Source organism: Hyposmocoma kahamanoa, unplaced genomic scaffold, assembly GCF_003589595.1.
Source record: "Hyposmocoma kahamanoa isolate Upper Pololo Valley unplaced genomic scaffold, ASM358959v1 119, whole genome shotgun sequence".
NCBI classification, from domain to species: domain Eukaryota; kingdom Metazoa; phylum Arthropoda; class Insecta; order Lepidoptera; family Cosmopterigidae; genus Hyposmocoma; species Hyposmocoma kahamanoa.
The window spans coordinates 1429820-1453996 of record NW_020653409.1 but is presented as its reverse complement, the minus strand read 5'-3'; the positions used below and the strand labels follow the sequence as shown (position 1 = coordinate 1453996).

The 24177-nt window shown below is 36.3% G+C and overlaps 1 protein-coding gene across 1 annotated transcript in view; it reads right to left on the bottom strand.

Annotated features, from left to right (window-relative positions):
* Positions 1 to 24177, bottom strand: part of LOC113239987 (chitotriosidase-1-like) — a 173833-nt gene that overhangs the window by 39903 nt on the left and 109753 nt on the right. Inside the window, exon 5 of the mRNA XM_026477178.1 lies at positions 21348 to 21527. Coding sequence (XP_026332963.1) covers positions 21348 to 21527 — 180 coding nt within the window. The remainder of the gene's footprint in view (positions 1 to 21347; positions 21528 to 24177) is intronic.

Sequence of the window (24177 nt, the reverse complement as noted above, 5' to 3'; positions counted from 1 at the left end):
TAGTTACACATAAGAAATGAAACTATTTCCACTCACATGGTCAGCCGTATCGATTCTATATATTTTGTTAAATTTAAAAACATAGAAAACAAAACCAACACAATCATCCAGGGGAGTGTCATGTCGCGGGATGTAGCAATTAATAACATTTTTGTGTCGATAATTCACACGAGCGCGACCATGGCATACATTGCTCGTGTGTTTGTGTATATTATTTGTGAAGTTTACGGGCCGTGTAGACACAGACTAATATATGATGCGGTTGAACGTTAAACAAACTCATCGTTGTTGTATGTAATTATTATTATTATCATACACCCATTGTTCATCCCATTGCTGGCTCTGTAAGAAACAGGGTTTCCAAGCGATGTGAAACGTCTTTTAACACACAGGTTTTAACTTAGCGAGAGGTATTGCTAATGAACAATGACAAACATTCGTTGGTACAGCCCTTCGTCCCACACTTCCGCTTTTGTTATATAATAAACATATAGAAAAAATTATAAATGATAAATGTCAACAAAAAATCTACGCACAGAGAACAAATTGGAGTTTCTTACTCCTTATTTTCAGGGGAATCTATCTTAGAGTAGTAGTAACTTTTTTATGACGTCATTGTGGGCCTGATGATGAGCGACACGCCTATCCATAACAGTTACAGGGCCACTCAAAGTTTAAAACGCAAAACTATTAGGGACACTGAGACTGCGCCCGGCACACTGGGATATAAATTTGATAAGTCCCATGCCAGTAGTAACCTAATGCTCACATTACAGCTTGAGTGCAGAAATAAATATGATGGCAGTATTTTCATGAACGAACTCGATCATGAGGAGCTCTATATCTACTAAGGTGCTAATCAATTTGACGATTTCAAGCGTAAACTGCTTACATAAGCACAAAAGATATTTGAATTTAAACTTAGTTGCAAATTAGGTCGTGGCACTTACACCTGGACAGACGAGTTTAGCTGGTATTATGCCCAATTCTTAACAAAAAGTGTTCATTGTCAACAGCACATGTTCATTATTGCTTGTAACTAAATATACAACGACCCAGTTCCTTTTTCAGATGTTTATTTCACTGCCACCAAAGTCTACAATAGCAATCCACCGATAAACAACTGACCTAACGTTATTTACACTATCCATAAATTTAGAATCTTAGGTCAACTGTATACCTATTATTCAATGTCACATTTGTAGGCTGTTCTCTAGAAAGAAGATTCATCATTAGTCGATATTATTTTCTTAACATCGTAAAAACTTATTACGTCGGAAAACTAGCATTAACGATGTTACCGAGATGGTATTCGACTCTCGCCCTTACAATGGCTGGAAGAGAGGTCAAGTTTATTTTAGATTGGACACCTGAATTGCTTAATTGGAATTCGTCTATTTCAGGTATTGTAAAAATTATTATTGTCAAGTTGCTGATGTCTCGAAGACTAACAATTACATAACATGAGGTTGTTATCCATCAGTCGAACGCAGGATAATTCTTATGAGTTTTGTGAAACGTCTTCATCTTAAAGTTTTGTCCCGAAAATTATAGACTGACTTTAAATTGAGGATTAAGCGTCAATACAACTTCAAAAGGCTTTGATTGATTCCGCATTACAGCGAATGTTGAATCAATCGACTTTGGAAAAAATACATAGTAAAATTAACGATATATACACTGATTACTATGCGGTGTGAAAACACGATACCTAAAAATTTTCATGATCCAAAAAAACGCAAACTTACTTCGAAATTTTACAAGAATTTGTATTCATATATAAATTTCAATTCAAGCTGAGGTAGTATCAACTCTTAACATATTGTTACGGTATCTTTGGCATCATCATCAACTCATTACAAGTGCCACAGCTGGACACTCTGAGCAGATGGTTTATGCTATAAATCACCATATGGGACTATTTTTATAAGTAAATAAGTCCGAATTTGACCTCTATCTCACCTGTTGAAAAGCGACAATGAGGTCGTCGATGTAGCATGCACACTTAAATAGTACCTATCTCGCCTTGAAAAGACCCAAGGTATAGCGTTTGGGGAACAAGTTAGTAAAAGTCGTATACGGGTTGGGGACTTTACACGTTTTGTAAACGTTAACAAACGTTTTCGACGTGCAAGTTTCATCACGACGTTTATGTTTATATGTACTTAGTCGTAGAAAGTACATGCTATCAGAAGGACCTCTGGAATGAGAACCAACCGTTTTCCCACTGAGCTGCCACTCGTGAAATTATCGAACTGAAAAACATTTGAAGACAGATTCACACCTGTCGATAATTCTTTTACTCGCAAACTAGTGTCCTCTATCTTTCCAAGAATGAATTAATACTTTTTATTAAGTATTAGGTACACTAACGACAAGTAGCAGTAGAGCTCGTTATGTATGAGTAGCAGTAAAACTTAGTATGAAAGTGTTTGTCCAGGGGAGCACTGCCACCTAGCATATTTCTGTCACTAAGCAATAATTTAAACATTACTGAGTTTTAAGGCATGCTGGTGAAATTATAGGCACATGAGACTTATCAACTTGTCTCAGGGTGACGGGTCAATGGCAGTACCCCTCAGGTCTTTGCGGTTTAAGTTCTGAATGAGACTGAAACGTTTATGGACAGGCATGTCGCTAGCCACCAGCCGTACCATTACTTTGTCTCGTCACTTGGCAACGTAAAAAAGATGCAATTTAAAAATCAACCTAAACAACTCTTAATACCTCTTTCGTGTTCAATTGTATTCTGAATTTTCGACATCTCATAGTCGTGAGCAAATATTTGTCTTGGTTTTATTGAAAAGCTTTTACAACAATTAGTCTTCGCATGACGTTTGCTTTGGAGATTACTTTTAAGGCCTTCAGTTTGACAAAGTCAGGAAGATTAATGTTACATTTACTTTCGAGATCACTATTGTCATTCGTTTGACCTTATTTTCATTAGGGTCGCTGAAGTACGCAGTTTTCTTTCATTGATTTGTATAAGCCGTGTTTGTATGCTGTTTTTTGACGACAAATGTCTTCTTAAACAGATATTTGACCGTCTCGAATTCTTAAAATGAGAAACAACCGTTCTGCAACTAGGCTACCATCGTCCATATATTTTTTAATATACATTACTACTAGGGTTTTCAGTCTCGCTGCAATTCCGTGTCCCGAAAAAACCGACACTCGTTGCGATCTCGAAATTTGTTGTTGCGAACTCGAATGATAAACGAGAATTTCGAAACTATTTCAAAATAGGTTTCCATACTTATTCCAAATATTTCATACTCGTATGGTTACGCAATTAGGCTGTCAAAATATGATATTATAATCAAGTTCTCTCTTAACTCAAATTGTAAAAAAATACTGATTAAAGTTTCTTCATTTATATAGCGGGCATGAAAGAAACATACCTGATTTTTTATCTATACGTTCACCAAACGCCACAAAATATACTAACCATGGCCATGGTAAGTATGACAGTGTTGTAGAGAGGACTCTAGAACTCTAGGAAAAATACTTGGTTTTTAGAAAATTTTTTAATACCGTTCAATAACGTGATTTAAGTCTCGAGAACATCAGTTTCGAGTCCCGAAAATTTCAAAAAATTTTCGAAATTTCGAAATTTTTGCGCCCGCGCATAGCTGAAAGGTGTCCGTAACGCATCCTCGCACCGCGCCGCTACCTCGCACATCTCTGGTGGAAAGGCAACCTTAATGCCAATTCATTCTATGTTTGAATAGCCCTAAATTGTAGCTAGCTGAAAACACAGATGACATCAGAGTATTTCTTTGCTGTAAGCATTTGGTTGATATTTAAAATTTCCCATTTACGAGGTTTAAAACTATAGTGAAACAAAAACTTTATAGTGAAGGTTATTATTATACAGCTTCTGCGTATTGGATGACAAATTTCCGTGCTTCTTACCCATTTAACTCTAGCAGGTAGTCTCGATTTAAGATGTTTGAAATTAGTATTGTAAATGATAAATGTATATTCACAAAGAGCAACCTCTAGAGCTTCTTGCTCATTCTCCTCAATGGAATCTGCCTTACGAATGAGTAGTAGAGTTTAATCAATATGATGATTTCAAGTGTAATTTGCTCACCTATGAAATAACGATGATTTGAGTTTCAGTTTGCATTTGGAAGGAGGAAACAAAGCGCTTTGTGCGAATGAGTGTTTCGGACTTTCGAGTGGATCAAAACAGTGAGGTTGGAACGAAATTGTAATATAGTCCTGTGTATACTCTATGAAAAAATTTCCGATACAAAACCGACAAGCTACTTTCCTGCGGTGATCGAGACTTAGAAGCTTCGAGAGAGTCGTTGCCAATTAGTTACTTTTTGCTATTCGCTCCACCGAGTTCAAGATATTTCCGATTTTATCTTCACTATTTGCATTTGATCAGAATATTTTTACTCCTAATATAATATAATTAAGTCTACTATCCTCAAATCTTTACCCTGAGTAAATGTCGAGGACTAGTATTTTCTAGTTAGATAAAAATATCTGCTAATAATACGTACATAAGCTGGTTTATAATCTGATACTCCTGCGTCTTAATTCTATATATGTACAAGGGTACATGTAAAGTAAATGCCTAACTACATTTTCGAAGTTCCATTTCCATCTAACTTTGTTTTTGAAACTGAATCCCATCAAGCTAATTCGTAGTATTTATACAAAACAAACAACAACTCAATTAAGTGCTCCTACTACTTTGCTACCTTTAGAGGTAGTGTGGAGCCAAAAGTAATACAGGGTGGACAACAAATATGACACTTTCTTACACAACTAAATATAATAGTATTTGATGATGATGACTGACATGATTATTCACTTTGTATGATACCACAAGTGATTACTCGTTACTTACGTTATTTATTCAGTGTAAATATAAAGCTTTCCTAGACTTTTCATTGTTCAAAATTAGTTTAACAAAGGTTCAAACCACAGCCACACATGTAAATAAGACATACTTTACAAATTGCATTTGACAAATTAATACTAAGGTAGTATTAATGGATTTTTTAATACATGTCACTTTAAAATATTTTTCACTTTTTCTTACATTTCACCATATATAGTTTCGAGTACATTCGGAGTAATTGGCTGTAGTTTAAACGTGCTTAGGCTAAACGAGAGCTTTTGAGAACAAAGCGAGCAAAACCGACTCGTTCAGTGTAATTAGTGTGCAAACTACGAACTGGGAGGTTCACAACTTGATGTATTACATTTTTTTTTACTCTTAATAGTAGACCTACTTAAAAATATTTGACCACCATAGTGACCTAGCGGTTAGCAAGTATGGGCACTAGATATAGAGGTCCCGGATTCAATGCAGGTTAAACTAATTGGGCAAACGAACATTTCTAAATTAATTTCGGTTTGGGTATTTTGGATAGTGCCCCGTGGTTAATTTCGTTGCTCTAGTACTCGTAAGTACAGGAAATTCGCGATACCGGACAATAGAGTGATTGTCTGGGAAGTTATTATTTATGGTATCTATTCTGGGTTCTCGCCTCTCGCAGTTTTCAAATAGGAGAAGCCCGGTAAAGGCACTGAAAAGAAAGAAAATACCAGGTTCCAATGGCTCACTTTATTTCGTTGTCGATATAAAAACTAGAATAAAACAAAATGGTAGTCTCTCTATCAGTCCGTCAGCTGACCAGCTATATATAGCAGGCGGCGTAACAAAAGGTCATAACGGGTACAAACGGCCGGGGTCAATGATTCAAGTTCAAGAATCACCGAACGTTAAGTGCATTGATATTATTATTACATTCAAACACTCTTTTCTTGGTTTTTTCTACGACCAGGTTTACTTCTACCAGCGACTTTGCGAGATACAGGAGCTTGTATCTGTCGTGTCTAAACACATGACCTAGATATGTAACTTTGTTCAATTTTATATACCCCATTTAGCCCTTTTGCCAGTGATATTTAAGCTGTTTATCAGGTAAAATACTAAGAAAAGGGTTAGGACACATTTATGTCATTCTTTTGTTTCGTTTCTTGAATACATTAAAGCTTTATCGCCCCTTACGGCACTAATGGAGGTATAAGTACTTGTAGACAAAAGACAAGAGCAATATTTCTAGTCATCCTTATCAAACCTCTCTACCACCATTTATTTATTAGGTGTGTCACGAGTAGTACCAAGACAGGCATCTCATATGAACGTGGACTTTGTTGGGTTGTAGCAATTTATGTGCACATTTTTCTTCCAAAATATTTTTATTGATTTATTTATGTACTCACACTCTTACATTACCATTGGAATAGGCAGATACCATCGATCGCCACTTAGCACTGTGACGATGCGACCTATTTCATCGTCACCCCACCCTTTTACCACCCTTCTATGATTCCTGGCCACCTAAATTTTAATAGTTCCTAAATTCCTTTTTCTTCTTCGTTATTTACTTCTCTTCTTTCCGTCGCCACATTCTACTAAATTTCCGAAGCGAGCACATGTGCTCGACTTGACATAAAATTCTGACCAATTAAGTCATGTAACCTAACTGCTTGTAAAGAAATTATATTTGTAGTACCATTGAAAATCATGTAACCGAATTGCTTATAAAACGTAGTATTTCTAGAAATTACAGGCCCTTTTTACCATAATCTGTATTTAATTAAGTAGGCAGTGTTTTATACGATTGTACCTATTTTTATATCATTGTTTTGTTGCAGTCTTTACGCTTTTACTTTACCTGGTTTTTTTTTACTTCAAACAAACCTTATCTCTCTTGCTTCACTTACATTCTATATATTTTAATATATGCTCTCTAATTCTTCTCACTACGCACTCCAGCCTTTTTAAGAACACTCTCAATTTGATCAGATAATGTTCTTAGTGGCAGTCCTCTTCCAATGATGCCTTCCACGTTAGCTTTATATATTTTTTTCGTTAATCTACATTCCATCATCCACTCCATGTGTCCAAAGCACCTCAGTTTACTCTTTTCTATTTTTGTCACTACATTCTCTTTTAAACCCCATTGTTCACTGATCACAGCATTTTTCACTCTGTCACACAGCCGCACACCATATATTCTTCTGAGGGATCTCATTTCAACTGCATTCACTCTACTCTCATACTTCTTCTGCCATACACAACACGCACTCCCATGCATTAGCTTTGGAACCAACACACCATTATGTACCGCCATTCTTACTTTTTCAGATATAGTCTATATATCTATCATTCCCTTTATGAAATATTTTTATATAATATGTAATAAACACTACTTACATATATAGTTATTTTTGACACAAGTGCGGAAGTTAGTCATTATTCACGAGTCTCGAGGCTTCGACTCGAGACCAGTGAAAATGACAAATCCGCATGTGTATCAAACGAAGTTTTTAATGCATTTGCGAAAAAACTGTATTGAAAGTAAAATAAAACAGTTAATTTTAGTGGCGTGACGCGCAGCGGTCTCGCGTAATACATTGTTAATACTCAATCAGCCATCTTTATGTAAAATATTTTGGTATTTTTAAATGTACCCCGTTGTTTTATAAAACACCTATGCAATTTAAACAAATAAGATGTTTGTAAGTAACTATAAGTTTTAATGACGAAAAAAAATCCAACTTTAGACAAGATTTGTAGTACGAAAAATACCACGTTCTGAGCAACTGTATTAAAAAATAATATAGCACACCGTTGTTGGTGATATTAAAATCCCATCTGCAAAATGACAACTTTTCAGTAGAGAAATTTGCAGACTATCGAAATTAGTGAACTACTTTTTATGCTTAAATAGGTAACTTGATGTGTTACTTTACGATCGGAACATAAAACGCATACCACGCCAAATCAAAACACAATGTCAAGTATGAACCTTCATTCGCATCATGCTTCTTTTAATTTGATCGAGTATCACGTATTTGACAGTAATTGTTTCGGACGGGGAACGAAAGTACAGGGCCAGGGGTCTACTCTCGATCTCCGTCCAACATCCGTCCGAAACAATTACTGTCAAATAAGTAATATTCGACAAAATTAAAAGACAAGTATCCAGTATGAAGCTTCATTCGCATCACGCGTCTTTTCATTTGGTCAAGTATTGCTTATTTGGCAGTAACTGTTTCGGACGGATGTCGGACGGAGATCGAGAGTAGACCCCCCCGGAGAAATGACGGTCAGAAATATCACGGATCATTTTATCTCTAGGCGTACAAACGGTATTCGTATTTTGTTGGATTTGAATCGGCTGTACACAAGCGACATCCGAAATGGGTCAGAATTTTCTAGATTTATATAGTCTCGGATTCAGAACGAATTTGAATCGGACGGAGGACAAGATTAGACCCGCGTGGCTATAGGACTATGTTAGCGTCAGCATTTACTGTTACGAAAATTTCGTGTAAAATTAAAATTCGTAAAAATAATCGTACACATAATTCCATACAAACATATACACGAGGAAAACTCCGCTCTTCCCCTTTTTTGAAGTCCTACAAAAAGAACGTATTGTATGAATATCTGAGGAAGCACTTAAGTACGGTTCGTCGCAATTAAAAATATACGATGTGTCAAAATTCGTCATTGAAAAGTGCTCTTTACCTGGTTCACATAGAGTTCTAATTTGCGGTTTAAGACAACAAGCTGGTGACTTTGGTTTAAGAATCGCTGTCCGCTATTTCTCTGGCTTAACGTCTAATGAGGCGTTTATAGCAATGAACTGAAGCACCCCCTTAAGCCCTAAGGGTACTCCCTCTACGACATAATTAAACGTACTTAAAGCGTACGTGGTGAGAGGGCGCACTTTAGAAATCAATTTGTACGTACACATACCTAGGACCCTGGCTGTACAGATACTTGTATGTGATTGGTACACTCATCGTTTTTCACATTTTTTTTCCCTGATCAAAACAAGAAAAGATTCAAACCTACGAAGTTACTACAGTTACAATAACAAAAAAAAATTCTGAAAGTAAGTTTTATTTCGAGATTTTTCTTTTTCTTTTTGTATGTTACTCGATAACTCTGATTCGGGAACCGATTTTGATGATTCTTTTTTTGTTGGCAAGAGGGTACCTCACTAGCAGTCTCATTTAAATTTGAAGAAAATATTCCATCTCTAAGGGTGGCAAACTAGGGGATGAATCCGGTTTCGCACACTTTCCGATAACCGATTTCGATAAAACTTGGCCTATAGATGTGGTTCGATGGACTTTTGAGATCGTTTTTAATGCTCTTTCCTGGGAGTACTAAGTGACGAACAATTCGTGTGACTGGGCCATAACAGTTGCAGTGCGTCGCTCAGAACTTTAAATCGCAAAGATCTGAGGGGCACTGTCACTGCGCCTGTCACCCAGAGACATAAATTGAAAAGTCCATGTGCATTTCACCAGCAACCTTACACTTCAAAACCGAAACGCAGCAAAGCAAGTGGCAGTACCACCACTAGTTATGTCCGTGCATATTTCTCGGCATAAATCTTTTTCTAACCGGTTCTATGCGGTTTCATGTCGATAAGGATAGACTTCTTACACATCCCAACGCTGTGCCTCGTTCTGTCTACTGAAGGTTAATTTCACAGATTTCCAAGGACTCTGGATCGGCATTGTTGTGCAAGGTTTTATGATGACGTTTTTCCTTTACCGTTACCGAAAATTATAGCCATAAAACATTCACAAATTACGTGACTTGAAGACAATATTGAATTTTTGCAACATGCAAATCTTTTCTCCGTAAGATTAAACCTTATTTTTCAGCACGGTTCAACGCTTAACCATATGTTTTATATAACACGTCGTCAGTGCGTTCCAGTAAAACAAATGGTTACTATAGACGCAGTGTAGAATTGTGTTGACAAGTGCGATGCGGTTAATAGTGTATGCCCGTCATTCTTGAATAAATTGCTTTAGGCCCTTCAACTTGTACACCCCTAACTCCATACAACGCAACTGTATACATACAGTATAAATTACAACGGTCCGGTTCACTGTTTGCCATTTCGGTCACATTTCCTTGCTAATGAGCCAGAGTTGAGATGTTTATGGGTGTGTTGCCACCCTAATAAGTTTCACAGCGCATTTGAAGTAAATTGTGCTTTAAATTCGTATGTTTAGTGATTTATTACGTACACATACATAGTATCACGCCTGTTTCCTACTGTGGTAGGCAGAGGCTATGAACATGCATTCGCTACGTCCCTGACAAACCACGTTTGCCTTTTTTTTTATAATATCGAGGGACGGGACGAACAAGTCGTGCGTCTGATGGTAAGCTACACGCCTGTCCATAACAGTTGCAGTGCCACTCAGAGCGTCACCCTGAGACATAAATTGACAAATCCCCAAATACCTGTAATTTCCTTCAAAACCGGAACACAGTGATGCTGACATTACTGCTTGGCGGCAGGAATCGTTAAGGTAGTACTTCCTTGGACAGACTCTTTCCCAAGTAGATCCACCGCTACAAATGAATCGAAGTATAATAATAATAACGCACACACTCAACATAGCCCCGCACTAGGGAAAACCCTGTGTCGCGGGTGCCATGGACACACACATAGACAACCACAAGTTACACCCAAACTCACGAGAGAAATAATTGCAGGCCATACAAATATTTCTCCCGACCCGGGAATCGAACCTGGGACCTCTGCGTGGCAGTCCGGCGTGGTAACCGTTCGGCCACGGAGGCAGTTAAAGTAGTAGTATGAACGTGCCGTACGACTTCAACTATACGAGATTACTACAATTTGGTCCTAATGTTAGAAACTACGAGATTTCACAATTTTCTTCAATAATTGGCGAACGTACATCTCAATTTTGCTGGCGAAACGAACAAGGAAGCTGGTAAAAGGTCATAGATGAGTCTCTAACGAGACGCCGTTGCCATTTGCAGGTTCGACTTATATCAATTTAACAATGCGGTTGCTCTAACACTAGAAAATCTTGCACTTGTGGTTTCTCTAATAACAGTAACGTTTATAGGCCACTTTTCTTCATCTTTTAATTATTGGATTTTTAATTATTTCTTCATCCATCACCAATGCATTATATATCCCACAGCTGAGTATGGGTCTCAAAAGAGAAGGTTTGAACTCCTTTCTCGTTTGCCTCACTGGGTTGGGGGCTTGTTCTTCAAGAGTTGCGAATCTTCTTCGATATGCAGGTTACATTAGGTTTTCTTCACCATCAGCGAGAATTTCTGCTACAGATATACGTAACTTGAAAACGAAAGTAAACAGTACATGCGTTATAGCGATTTGTACGACCGACATCTATATTAATTAAGAAATAACCACTCATCCACTTGGCGTACCACGGCTCTAACAGATCGAACAGTTCAATTTTCTAAAATAATGGAAAATTTTGTAAAGGTTTTCTGCGAAGTTATTTGTTAACTTGGCTACGAGCACCGGTTGAAATCAAGTCGGAACACATTTCTGCTCAGAGAGACTTTTGTTCGTGATTTTGCTCGAAGCAATAAGTTTTTCGTTTGGAACCCCTCTGTATTCGTGGAAAAATAATCAGCTGTTTACATATTATATTTGGATGGAATGGGTATAAACATTTAAAAAGGATCAACTGATTCCATTCTTGCTTTTGATTTGATGCTTTTATTTTTTTAAATTTCGCAGATCTATATTAGTCAGCCTAACAAATAGTCATCATGAACACTATAGCTTAAAGAAATTCAATATTGAACACTGGCCTCTCCCAAAGATCGCCACAACGAGCAACCTTGCATTGCTTGCATCCAGCGGGTTCCCGCAACCTTTACGGAGTCCACCTTGTGTGTGGTCTGCCCAAGCTGCGTTTTCCTTCTATTTCTAAAGGGTATCTGTTCTACGAGCCTCTCCCAACAAAATCACAAAAAACTCTTGATTGAAACTACGTATTGGACCAATATATGCAGCATATGGTTTTTTATTCACGATTAAGGAGGAATACTTAATGGTTTGTTAGATTTAAGAAATGAACTAGACCTTGGCGTGCACGAAAAGAGGCTCCATGCACGAAGTACCATTCTTGTATGTCTGGCACATCCTGAGCGTTAATCGGCGAGTGCCTTACGCTGATTGGCAATAGTGTACGCCAACGACACGACAAGAAGAAGAAGAAGACCTTGAAACAGTTATAGACGATTTAGATGAACCTTATAGAGAGTATCAGTTTGGCTGGGGATACATATTATATGTCGTGATCGGTGAACTTTTATAATTTTTTTTTGGTCAAAATGGTTGGATTTCTGAAGAACGATCACCAGATGTTTGAACCTTAATGCAATCGGTATGAAATGGAATATTTTAAATAATCGCTTCGTTTGCGTTGGCAATAAAAAGATGCAATCTTTTACCAAGGGTATCGCTGCTCCGCTGTCGCCCACAGTCGTGTAGATTTATGTGATCGAACATCATCATATTTTTATGTTTGGTACACAGGGTTGTGAATAATTCTATTATCGATATATCTTGCTGGTACTGTGATATGTATAGAGAGGTTCTGGCATTGGGTCGGAGTAGCTTTCGAATGTTAACCAGGAATCTCACGGGATACTGTCGTTTGAACAAATACGTGTCTAATCTTAAGGTAAGTGAGAACAGAGACTGTGGATTCTATCAAGAAGCAATAAGATGCCTTTGCACCTCGTAAGTCAATGTTGGCAACTGACGGCCATATGAAATTCATTCCACGTTTGGCGTAACAACATTAAAACCCCAAAAAACGGAGTGTTTTTTCCTAAAAATCTGGTCAGTAATTTTATTTTTTATTTTAGGCCTAGTTTAGTAGGTTTGTCGAGTGGTTCGAGGTTCTTGTAAATTTTGTAAAAATTTAGTCGAAAAAGGTTTTTTCATTTAATCAATATTAAACTGTTGCAATTTTTTAATTTTCAACTATTACAAAATCTAAAAAAACAAGTGTTTTGTTAATTTTTTTTTTATTTCAATTATGGTTGAGTAATGCTCTACTAATTAAAAAATGTTAATATTTTATATTGCTACGTTGTCTAATTTTAATTTATTGAAATATATACGTTACTATTTTTTTGTTTACAGCAAATTTTTGACAGTAATGTAATGTTAAGTAACATGTGAAAGTACTAATTGTAAATCTCAAATAAGACATGTTGAAAAATAACCACTCATTTTATAGAGGCAGGTAACATCTTTGTTACAACTGCAAATATAAGTTAGTAGAACTCCATTCGTGTTTCCACAAGTTTCATTATTCCCCTGTGCAAAGAACTCAAGTATTCCTACCTACAACGTTAATTATTTAGATCCTACCTTCTTACTTTGTAACTCAACCTTACGGTCTATTAGTTTAGGTTGATAATTGTTTGGGTATATGGTTGATAGTAAAATTATTTATTTATACAGTCTGTAATAAAAATGTGCGACCATACAGCACGGAGTTTTTATGGTTTTTTTATTCGTCATACAAAGTAGGTGAATGCATTCTTTCGCAAATTACCAAATTATGTCATTGTTAAAGTGAGTATAGTTAATACTACCACGTCAAATGTGGATCTGGTTATTATATTCTGTATAAGAAAGTAATAAAATCTAACACAAATAACTGAAACTATTTTAAAGCCGAGTCCGGTGCAAACCTGAAAACTAAAATTTTATACCTGAATGCGTCTGTGGCAGAACAGTTACCATACTGTTCTGCCGGGAGAAATATTCGCATGGCCTACATTAATTTCTCATGTGGTTGTCTATGTGTATGTCCATGGCATCCGCGATACAGGGTGCGGGACTATGAGTGTGTGCGTTATTTACTTATTTGTACGCTGGAGATCGTTTCGAAACGCAAAAAACTGTCAGGCGTTTCATACAAATGTTTAATACCTAATTAACCAAAACATCTGAAAAACAGATTTGAAATTGAAGGAATTGGATTTGAAAAGCCATATATGCATTATTAAAGCATGGTCACATTATGTTAAAACTTCCCCTCAATACAGTTTCACATAATTTATACAAAAGACATACGAGTAAAATAAAATGGCTCTATATGCTAAAATAATCCATAGGTAAAATAAATTTACACTTGAAAACGTCACATTTAAGCTACTGCTCGTTCACTACGCTGACCTCCCTGAGAAGAACAAGCAAGAAACTCTAGGGATTGCTCTTTTCAAATAAACTTAAATGCTATGGAATACACTTTGAATCAAATTTGTGTGAATTCTGGAGCCGTGTCGTCTTTCCATACATCTTTATCTAACACGTAGTCTCTCAATTTTGTAATATGATTTTTCGATCAAAATATTTTTAATGTAGTTTTTAAACTTAGGAAATGATAAACTTAATATATGCTCGGGAATCTTATTGTAAAAACGTATACAGTTCCCCATAAAAGAGTTGTTTACCTTGGTTAAACGAAATCGTGGTACCATGAGTTTGGACTTAGCTCTAAGGTTAATATTATGGATATCTTCTTTCTTATTGAAATTATGTATATTTTTACGGACATTTAAAATGTTTGAGTAAATGTACTGTGATGCCACAGTCATGATACCAGTCTCTTTAAACTTTTCTCTAAGAGAAACCCGAGAGCCTAAACGGTACACAGAACGAATCGCTCGTTTTTGCAATACAAATATGGTTTGAATATCTGCCGCTTTATAATGTCCTACGGGGTTCTCATGTGGGGACATGAGAACCCCGTAGGACATTATACTATGGAAGTAACTAAAGTAAACTAGTCTAGCAGTACTAACATCGGTAAGCTCACGTATTCTGCGGACTGCGTATGCAGCGGAGCTTAAAAGTGGCTATTGACTACTACAACTACTGCAATGTACCTTAGTACAATGCCGTCGATAAGCTGGGACTTAAATAATATTAGGTTTATTGAATAGCTCAATGTTTGAATACCATGATAGGGAAATTACTCCACTAGTTTGTAAAAAAATAGTGTAGAAAATTATTCATATAAAGATCAAACAATACGAAAAATTTGGTCCGGCTGGATTCGAACCAGGCCTTCAGCATACCTTATCTGACGCTCCAACTGTGCTACGACCTAGCAGACCTTATGAATTTATCTTTGTGCTTGTTGTAGATCATTGTTTTGGTTTTGGACTTCCTTAGAGTAGAGCTCCTTGAGAAAGAGTTCGTCCAGGGTAGCACTGCCAGTACTGCCACCTTACCTATTTCTGCCGCCAAGCAGTAATGTCAGCATTACTGTCTTCCGGTTTTGAAGGGTGCAGGTAAAATTACAGGCATATAGGACTTGTCAACTTATGTCCCAGGGTGACGGGCGCAGTGGCAGTATCTCTCATATCTTTGTAATTTAAAGCTCTTGGGTGGCACTATAGGTGTTATGGACAGGCGTGTATCAGGCGTACCACTTGTTCGTCCCGTCACTTAATATTATAAAAAAAAATTATACAATTCAAACTTTCCACATTACCCTAAAGACTGTGAATAACTCACACACCTTTACAGACAATCTCCTCAAATTGTAGACAGCATTAATTTTCAAACATCATAATACCTTTAGTAATCAAATAATGCAAAGAAAATACCATCTTCACGGCATATTACGACAGAGCTAATAACAGTGCAGGAAGCTCGTTTTGGTCCAAGTTTGTCGTGACGAGAAAACGGTGGTGCAACTTGTACGGGTTCCTGATGAAATATCGCAGATTAGAGGTGCCTAATTGTGGGTTTAGTTGTCGAGTTTAGCATTTTATCGATGTCGATATTACCTGTTTGATCAAAAGTGATTCCCAGATCAAAATTAATTACTATAGCTTCTACAAAAAGTTTAGCTTTTTAAACGGTCAAAATCATAACCGATTTCTAGCCATGATTTCGTGTAGATAATACACGTTTATTAGGTGCGGCCACCAAAGGAAAATATTTGCAAAAATTCAGACGGTTACGACTTTAAGATGAGGCAATAAAAACTAGAATATTTCTACAAAAGTAGTATGTGTGGCAATTCGCATTTAAATGGTATTTTAAAATAGCATTAAAGGCAAACATGAAACTTTGCTTCCGTTATGTGGGTGAGTATTTTTCATATTTCTTTTTTCTAACATAGATTTTAAGGATTTAGTGGTTATTTTTTTTATAATAACTAAGCTAAGTTATGGACAGGCGCGTAGTTTACCATCAGGGACACGACTTGTTCGTCCCGCCACTTGACATTATAAAAAAAAAGCTTCTGCGTTTTATGCTAGCGCTTTCTTTCGTTACTTGTTAACTTTTTATTTCACTTTCTACGTTTATTTATTAATTGTTATTTTTTTGTACGAAAGTAAAATCTGACGAATGATTAAAATTCATGGAACAAAAGTCCCGCGAAGCTGTTAGTAGTTTACAAATCATCCTGTATGTACACAACTAACAAGGTATCTATTATAATATTCATGTTGAGCCAGGGCATTTACAACACAACATATATTAAATAATTATTTTGTTGATCTTTGTAAATATAGTGAATTGTAAATTTGTTCCAATCACTCTTTTATTAGATTTTGACACATGAGTGTGTGCGTTTGTTTGTATGTATTTGTTTTGGTCAAACGTTTTATCTATCTACTTATCTCAAGTCGTTATTACTAAACATATATTTACTTCTTAATAGCATTGTACAATGCAACATCTGTTTTAAATTATAACTCCCATAGCCAAATAGAGCTATCACGAAATAATCTTTACAAGAGCTATAAAAATTAATAAAACCGACTACCCCGATAACCGAGGTCATAACGGGCAGCCATTAAAATTTTATCGCCAAAATATTTCATATGGCAACACTGCCCGTGCCTGCGACAGGTGCAGTCGAGCACGACCACAGACTATCGATATTTCGATAGATTGTATTTTGATAGTACAGTGCAGCCCTAGCGATGTTATAGAAATGGCAAATTTTGGCGGTTCATCGTTTTTTAAGACCTTTTTATAAACGATGTCAAAATATTCTTGATAGATTCTTTGTTGATAGGTCACGTACTTGCTTCCAGTGGTGGGAATTATTTAGCAATTTGTCAAAAGATCCAGCCTACGTAGATAAGTTAGACGTGAAAAGTGTTTCTTTAGGTAACAGAAAAAAAAAAAAAAAATTTAGTCTGAGTAGCAAGTTGTTTAGTGTAGATTACAGACGAATAAAAACTAGCCTAAATAACTATCACAAGTATCCGTAACTACAAACGCGTACTGCTCTGAAACAGCGTCGGGAGAAAAATTAAAAATACTGTGGTTATTAACCTGTAATTACTGACAATTGATCAGTGATGTTGGATATTTGATACATAAAGACGAACGCGAAAATTTTGAATCCGAGGTGAGGTAGTACCGATTATTAAGGGCTATGTCATATTATTTACGCAAGCTACAATCTCCACTTGCAAATAAAACTGTCTTGGGATTGGGAAGGCTTCAACTCTGTTGATAGTACATTGTATAAAAGTTACGAAGTAAATAAAGAATTTAAAAAAACCTAGAACTTTCTACAAAGTTCGAACTCTATGCAAGCCGATGCACCTGTCTACGGTTCGGTCCGATATTTGCCAATATTTAGGCGATCTGCCCGCAGATATTGCAGGCGGACTTTCAAATAGAAAATGTCTCGATTTAAACCGCAACGTTGGATTGAGATCTCTGTAATGCGAACCGAAACAGCTTTCGAATCGCTTTGTTTTGTGACGTGAAATTACTGTGAGAGTATTGAGAATCAAACTGCGCGACGCGCTGTCTGTGTTAGGGATTTTGAGAGTGGAAAAATCTGTTTTCGCTAGATATACGTGATTTCCTAAAAGTTTAGTAGCAGTACCTCTCGCTTACAGAGAAGGAGAACGTCGTGTTAAAACCTGCACGTTTAAAAAGGTTTACAGCCCATGGTAAGAAGTCGTCAACCTGCGGTTGCCTGGCGTAGCGGATTATGATCTTAATTATCTCAACCTGTATACAGAGTGTAATCATAAAGTGTGCCCAGACGATTATTCCATAAATTTAATAGATATCAAAAAGCTTTAAAGTGATATCGAAAGTATGTTACCTAATTATTAAATCGGCATCAATAACTTTTAAAAATAAAACTAGAAATATCCGTCTAGTTCTTCTGTTGTCCTAATTTTTTTCATCCCATACAATGAAATGATCCTTACATAAAACTGAGTCGATTAGCACTCAAAAAGTTTGATCAATTTTATTCATTTTTATAGACAACTCCCATTTGACCAAATAATTCACTATGCCATAATATTTTTATTCAATTAAAAGTTAGTTTTATTAATTTATTTGTATCAGTTTTGGTCTTCTGTAGTTCTTGTTACCTCTTACAGTAGGTAGAACTAAAACCTCTCTACGAATGTAATATAAAATGTATGGGAGCATCTAATGTTAAAATTTTAGACATTTCTAGTTTTATTTTTAAAAAGTTATTTATGTCGATTCCCTTAGGTAACGTATTTTCGATATCCATGTAAAGCTTTTATATACATCTTATGTTTATGGAATAATCGCCTGGGCACACTTAACGGTTACAACCTGGATATATTATAATAATGGGTGCACTATGGTAAATTAATATTATTTTGTCTTCGCTTTAGTACAGTCACACAGATGTTAAGAATATTGTACATGGCTCAATCGCATCGTGGTACCGCCATCGACTACAGCGGAAAATCGTTACCTTTGGGCAAAATTCACACTAAACTATGATTTATTTGTAGGAAATGAAACTTTTTCCAGATTTAAATCGCGTATATTTGTTTTTTCAAACAAACCAAGATTTCAGGCCCTTTACAGGTCTCATTTTTTCTAATATAGTTACAAAAGTTATTAACTTAATATCTTATTTTGAATTTGACAAAGAACATTCCAATTTACGCTACATATGTTTTATAAATTATTTTATTTCAAGAATATGAATTTTTAAATTTTTATTGAATTGATATTCAATTATTATTTGTAAAATTACTCCACTAGTTTCTTATAATTATTATTACAAAGATTCGAGATCGAACACTTCGATCCGGCTTGATTCGAACCGACGTCTTCTAGCTTACTGTGTCAGACGCTATACCAACTAAGCCACGGAACGAACCAGCGAACCTCAGGAATATTTCTATGTGCTTGCGTCGTATTATTTGTTTTTTTCAAAACATGTATTATAGTGCACCAATTTTTTTTATGATATCAAGTGACCGGACGAACAAGTCGTGCGCCTGGTGATAAGCGACACGCCTGACCGTAACAGTTGCATACCGTAATGCTCACATTCTTACTTGGCAGAAGAAATAGGAAATTTGGCAGAATTTCTCTCTCGTCTTCTACTGCTACAAACATGATACAAAACTAATATTTCTATTAAACAAGTGCAGAAAAATTGAGTAGATAGACTTATATCTAAAAGAGATCTCTTTGAGAGAAAAACGGAAAAATATTCGACGACCTCCGTGGTCAAGTGGCATGCACACTGGTTTTCATTGTGTCGCCATCTTTGAGGTTCCAGGTTTGATCCCCAGCCGGGTCAGTGTAGAAAACTAAAAAAAAACTATATTGTTTCCATAACACAAGTGCTTTAGCCACTTACTATATGATCAGAGCAAAGTATGTAATGTTGTCTAATAATGATTTATTTATGCTGTTGGAAGTTCTTGAATAAATGAAAAAATAAGTAAAAGTCACCTCCACAGTCTTTGTCGCAATCAGTGTAGAAAATAAAGTTTACCGCCACTTTCATTGAGTATAAACAAAGCAATAATGCTAAGAAATTCTCCTGTTTTGCTAGACCAAATTTTTCCTAGCGTGCTAGGAATTGCGTACATGCCCCGCATTTTATGCGGTTTCAGTTGAAACTCGAATTTCGCCGGCTTTGAGTCGCATCGTTTGTTCTCTAAAATATTCTTGTAGCAGGTGCTTTTGTGGATAAAATCCAGGATACAAGTTACTTTATTGTACATTACAATAAGTATCATATTTCTATATCCTTTCGTGACGTAAGTGCTAAATGGGTTTCAAAAACATCGTGTTCTTTGTTTTTTTTCGGATAGTTTATGTGGAAAATTAAATTTGAAATTTACCACGAGCTTTTCAGCGAAGGAACACCACGTGATGTAACCTGAACGTCGAAAGAGATTCACAACTCTCGGAAAACGTGTTAAGTTCCCAACTCGCCTTAGACCATCGTGGCAGACTTTGGTCGTATAAACGCGTTGATTATGATATCTATGATATGCAGTGCTACTTAGAGCTATAATCGCAAAGATTTGAGGAGCACTGCCACTGCTCGCCTCACATTTCTTCTCAGCTAGATATCCTCCGGTCCCTCCAGCCGCTTAGGTTATTGGGAACTGGAGAGAGTCGTTTTTCGGCGTCGGGAAGTGAGCGTGGCTTACAGCTTCGCCGCCAATGAGAAGATTTGGTAATGGACTCAGACTCGACGGCTTAGCGGTGGCAACCGCTAGTTGCGCACTGCGCATCGGGAAGTGAGCGTGCCTACAGCGTGCACCCGGGGCGCTGGCCTCTCGAAGGACCGGATGAAGTCAAGTGACAGAGGTCTGTGACAACCCTGTACACTGGCTGATCTGAGGTCAGTGAACCTGTAAGGTTCCTGTGCGCGCATAGGTCACAGTGCCCTTCCCGCATAACCAAGAGGTTGATAGGGAGGGGGACTATAAACAAAACTTATGTAGAATGATATGGGACTGCTCACCTCACATTATTTATTTGTGAAAACACAGGTTATTGTAGAAGCTAACATGTACAAAATGAGTGTAGTTTCTATGTAAGTATAGTGTAATGTTGAAGGTATAGGTATTATACATTCACTCACATGCACTTCGACATACTATTAACCAAGTGTAACATGTTTCTTTTTCAATAATATTACATGGGCATGTACACATGTTTTTAATAAGTCGGTCAATTTTAATGGTAATTTATGTGAAAAAATAATATCGTAATATGAATAATGTCCAATGTCAAAAATTAGACAATGAATTTAGGGATTTATCATTTACAAATTCGGATACTGTATAGTACATTTTATTAGTAAATAACTTGTTTAATTGTTTTTTTAAATAGCACAAGGTATTAATTGTTTTAGTTATACAGGCTTTCAAACGGAGTTGGTGAATTCGTCTTGGCTTCAGAGTTCGCGTGAACAAGTGTGGGTGCACTCGGACATACACGGCAGTTTCGTAGATATAAAGTGAAGGAACAGTCAGTAGTCGAAGGTCTTTAAAATTGGTTTGTAGCTATCTGCCCTCTTCAATCGACAAATTGTTCTGACACATGCTTTTTGCCTAAAAATATACTTAGTTCTTTTACGGAAAACGAAAAATATAACACGCAAAGTCAAACAAGACACGTGACATTGCATTTCGTAGTATATCAGAAAACAATTTCAAAACTTACCCTTTAATAACAGCACAAAATTCTTCTTATCATCACCGCCCTTGGGGTACTCCCAATCCACGTCGAGGCCGTCGAAGTTTCTGTCCCTCAGGTAGGGGATAGCTGAGTAGATAAAGGTCTGGCGAGCATAGCGGCTAGCTGACAGATCCTTGAACTTCTGAGTTCCGAAAGACCAGCCACCTGGGTTAAAAAAAACCACCGGTTTAATGTTGTTGTTCAACTTTGAAGTAAAATAGACATTAAGACCATTTCGCAAAATACACGATGTCGAATGTAGAAAGTAACATATTATGATGGATGAGCACAGTAGCGAAATAACATTGTTATTTCAGGTTAATGTTGATGGTTTATGTTGATGGTTTATTTTCTAAATAGCATCCCATCGGGATCCGAAACAGAGATGTTCCAACACTGTAAGAACAAAAGTTGTTTGCGCTACAAGTTGAAACTTTATTCTGTGACTTCAAAACGTGAGAAAGTTCTCAAAACAGCTGTACTTTTTTTCGTGTATATTAGATGGCTCTTAAACTTAAAAGAGAATCTACCTACAACAGTCGTGATGGTTCGAATGTCTTCTTGACATTTGAATGAACATGTTACAGTCACCAAGATTTATTGTTATTTTACAAATTAAGAAAATAGCGTTAAGTCGTTTTCGAAATAATTATCTATCATTAATAATATTGCAACTTTTAACTTATTAAAATTCGCAATTAACAAACATGTTGCGATGTTCCACAACCTTATAATAACGAAATAAAAAAATCTGTATAACTTGATCTTTTTAGGTTTAATGCTATTAACAGAATTAGCGTAGTTTATTGTTATAACCGTTTCTGTTATTATTGTGTTTTTTTAATGGCGTCCATTGATGGAACAAGAATTAGGCCTGGTATACTTATAACACTTGCAGTGCCATTCGAAGCTTTAAATCAAATGGTAGTGAAGAGCACTACCACTATAGTTCCATCAGCAAAAAAACTCTTCCTAACTGGAACACAATAATGCTTCAGAAATAGATAAGGTGGCTGTAACGGTAACCTATCACAAAGTCGAAATTTTTTTATTTTTTAAATTTTAATAACGAAACAGTTGTTCTTTTAGGATATATTGAATGTTTATCGCAAAGACACGATAATGCTTCGGTTAAGTTAGGTTTAAAAGAAAAAACATTTTCCTAAAGCCATAATTTCGTTGTACGCCGTGCTTGTTATATTGTATTCCATTCGTTACACGCAACACGAAAAAACTGCGGGAACATTGTCTACCTTAACGCCAATTAACAGACAGGAAATCTGTCGTAACTAGTGCAGTCAAGCAAAAAGTCGTATGCCGATTATTATCGATTTCATTATCCAACTCTAGTCAATCATTGCGCCACTTTTTTTTTGCGCTCTTACGAAAATGGGCGCGGTTTTATGCGTTCCTGTGAAGCGGGTGAAAATACGCTTTGTGTTGTGAGAAAGGCTTGTTCACTGTTCACATAATATGACGTAGGGATGTTATTCCTGAGTTATCGATGGAAATATTTAAGTGAATTATTTTTATTAGCAAAATATTTTGTTTCATTTAGACGTATTTTTTTTATTGACCTAAATACAGGAAAAATACTTATTTACTAATTACAAGCTTCGCTCACAAAGACCGTTCTGGTCTTATCCGCGGTGAAGGAGATCAGTCTATTTACGTAAAGATGATATATAATGGAGCGAAAATCTTAAAAACCAACTTAATTACTTCTAGACAGGTACAAAAACATGCTCACTTCCATGTGTATATCAGTGGCATATAACAACAATGAAGCAATTTACAAAATAAAGTTTATATCTTCAGTTTTCAAAAGATGTTTCTTAATGTATGATTTATAGTGAATGTTGTTTCGATAATTACATATAAATTCCAAACTCATTTTGTTCATTAATGCAAGAAAGTTAGTATAAGTTATGACTAGTCCCAAATAATATAACATTTTATAAATGATTTTATCTGCAAAATGACAACATTGAACACGCTATTAGTCAAAATGGATTTTTGGCCAAAATTAAGGCTGCCATCATTGACTTACAATTATATGGACGTCGGGTCCGCGCCAAAAAGTGTCCGAACTTATAGGGCGTTAAAATCGTATACAGAGCGTCATTCACGCTTTAGTCTTCGTTTGTTCGACTGACAGCGAAGCAAGCAAAATTAGACAATACTGCGATGACATTACAATTTAAATTCAACGTTTTAGCTTTTTCATATTCCTTTACATGTCACTACGTTTAAATTGGTTGATTTGGGACATTTTTTTTCGTGGTTTGTGTATTAGACCCGTCGTCCATTTATTTGTAACTTAAAATGGCTGCCATCATCTAAATTGTTGAGTAAAAAATTACCGCGCATTTGGGTGAAATCGAGCGTTTTTCCCGGACCTCTTAAACAGACTGTATATTTTTAATAAATATAAAACAATCATCTATCCTTTTTTTAATTCATTTAACCCTTGGCGCGTTCTACGGACCTACGCGGGTCCGTAATATTTTTACTACAAGTAGCGATCCTATGGATCCACGGTAGCCCAAAATGCTTGTTAATTTTTGATGTTGGTAAGTTTTGTAAAATTAATTGTAGCAAAGAGTAATGGTAAAAGTAATAAATGAGAATTTTTTCGTGTTTATCGGAATGCGGATGGATGACGGGTTAAAATCCCCTTCCAGGCGCTTGCCGGACGCCCTGTAAATTAAGACAAATCTGGGAAAACATATTGTCGATATTATCCCAGCCCTAGAGAATTCACATAATGTTCAGTGTCCCGTCTTATATTATAAACAATCTAAATCAGATTTGC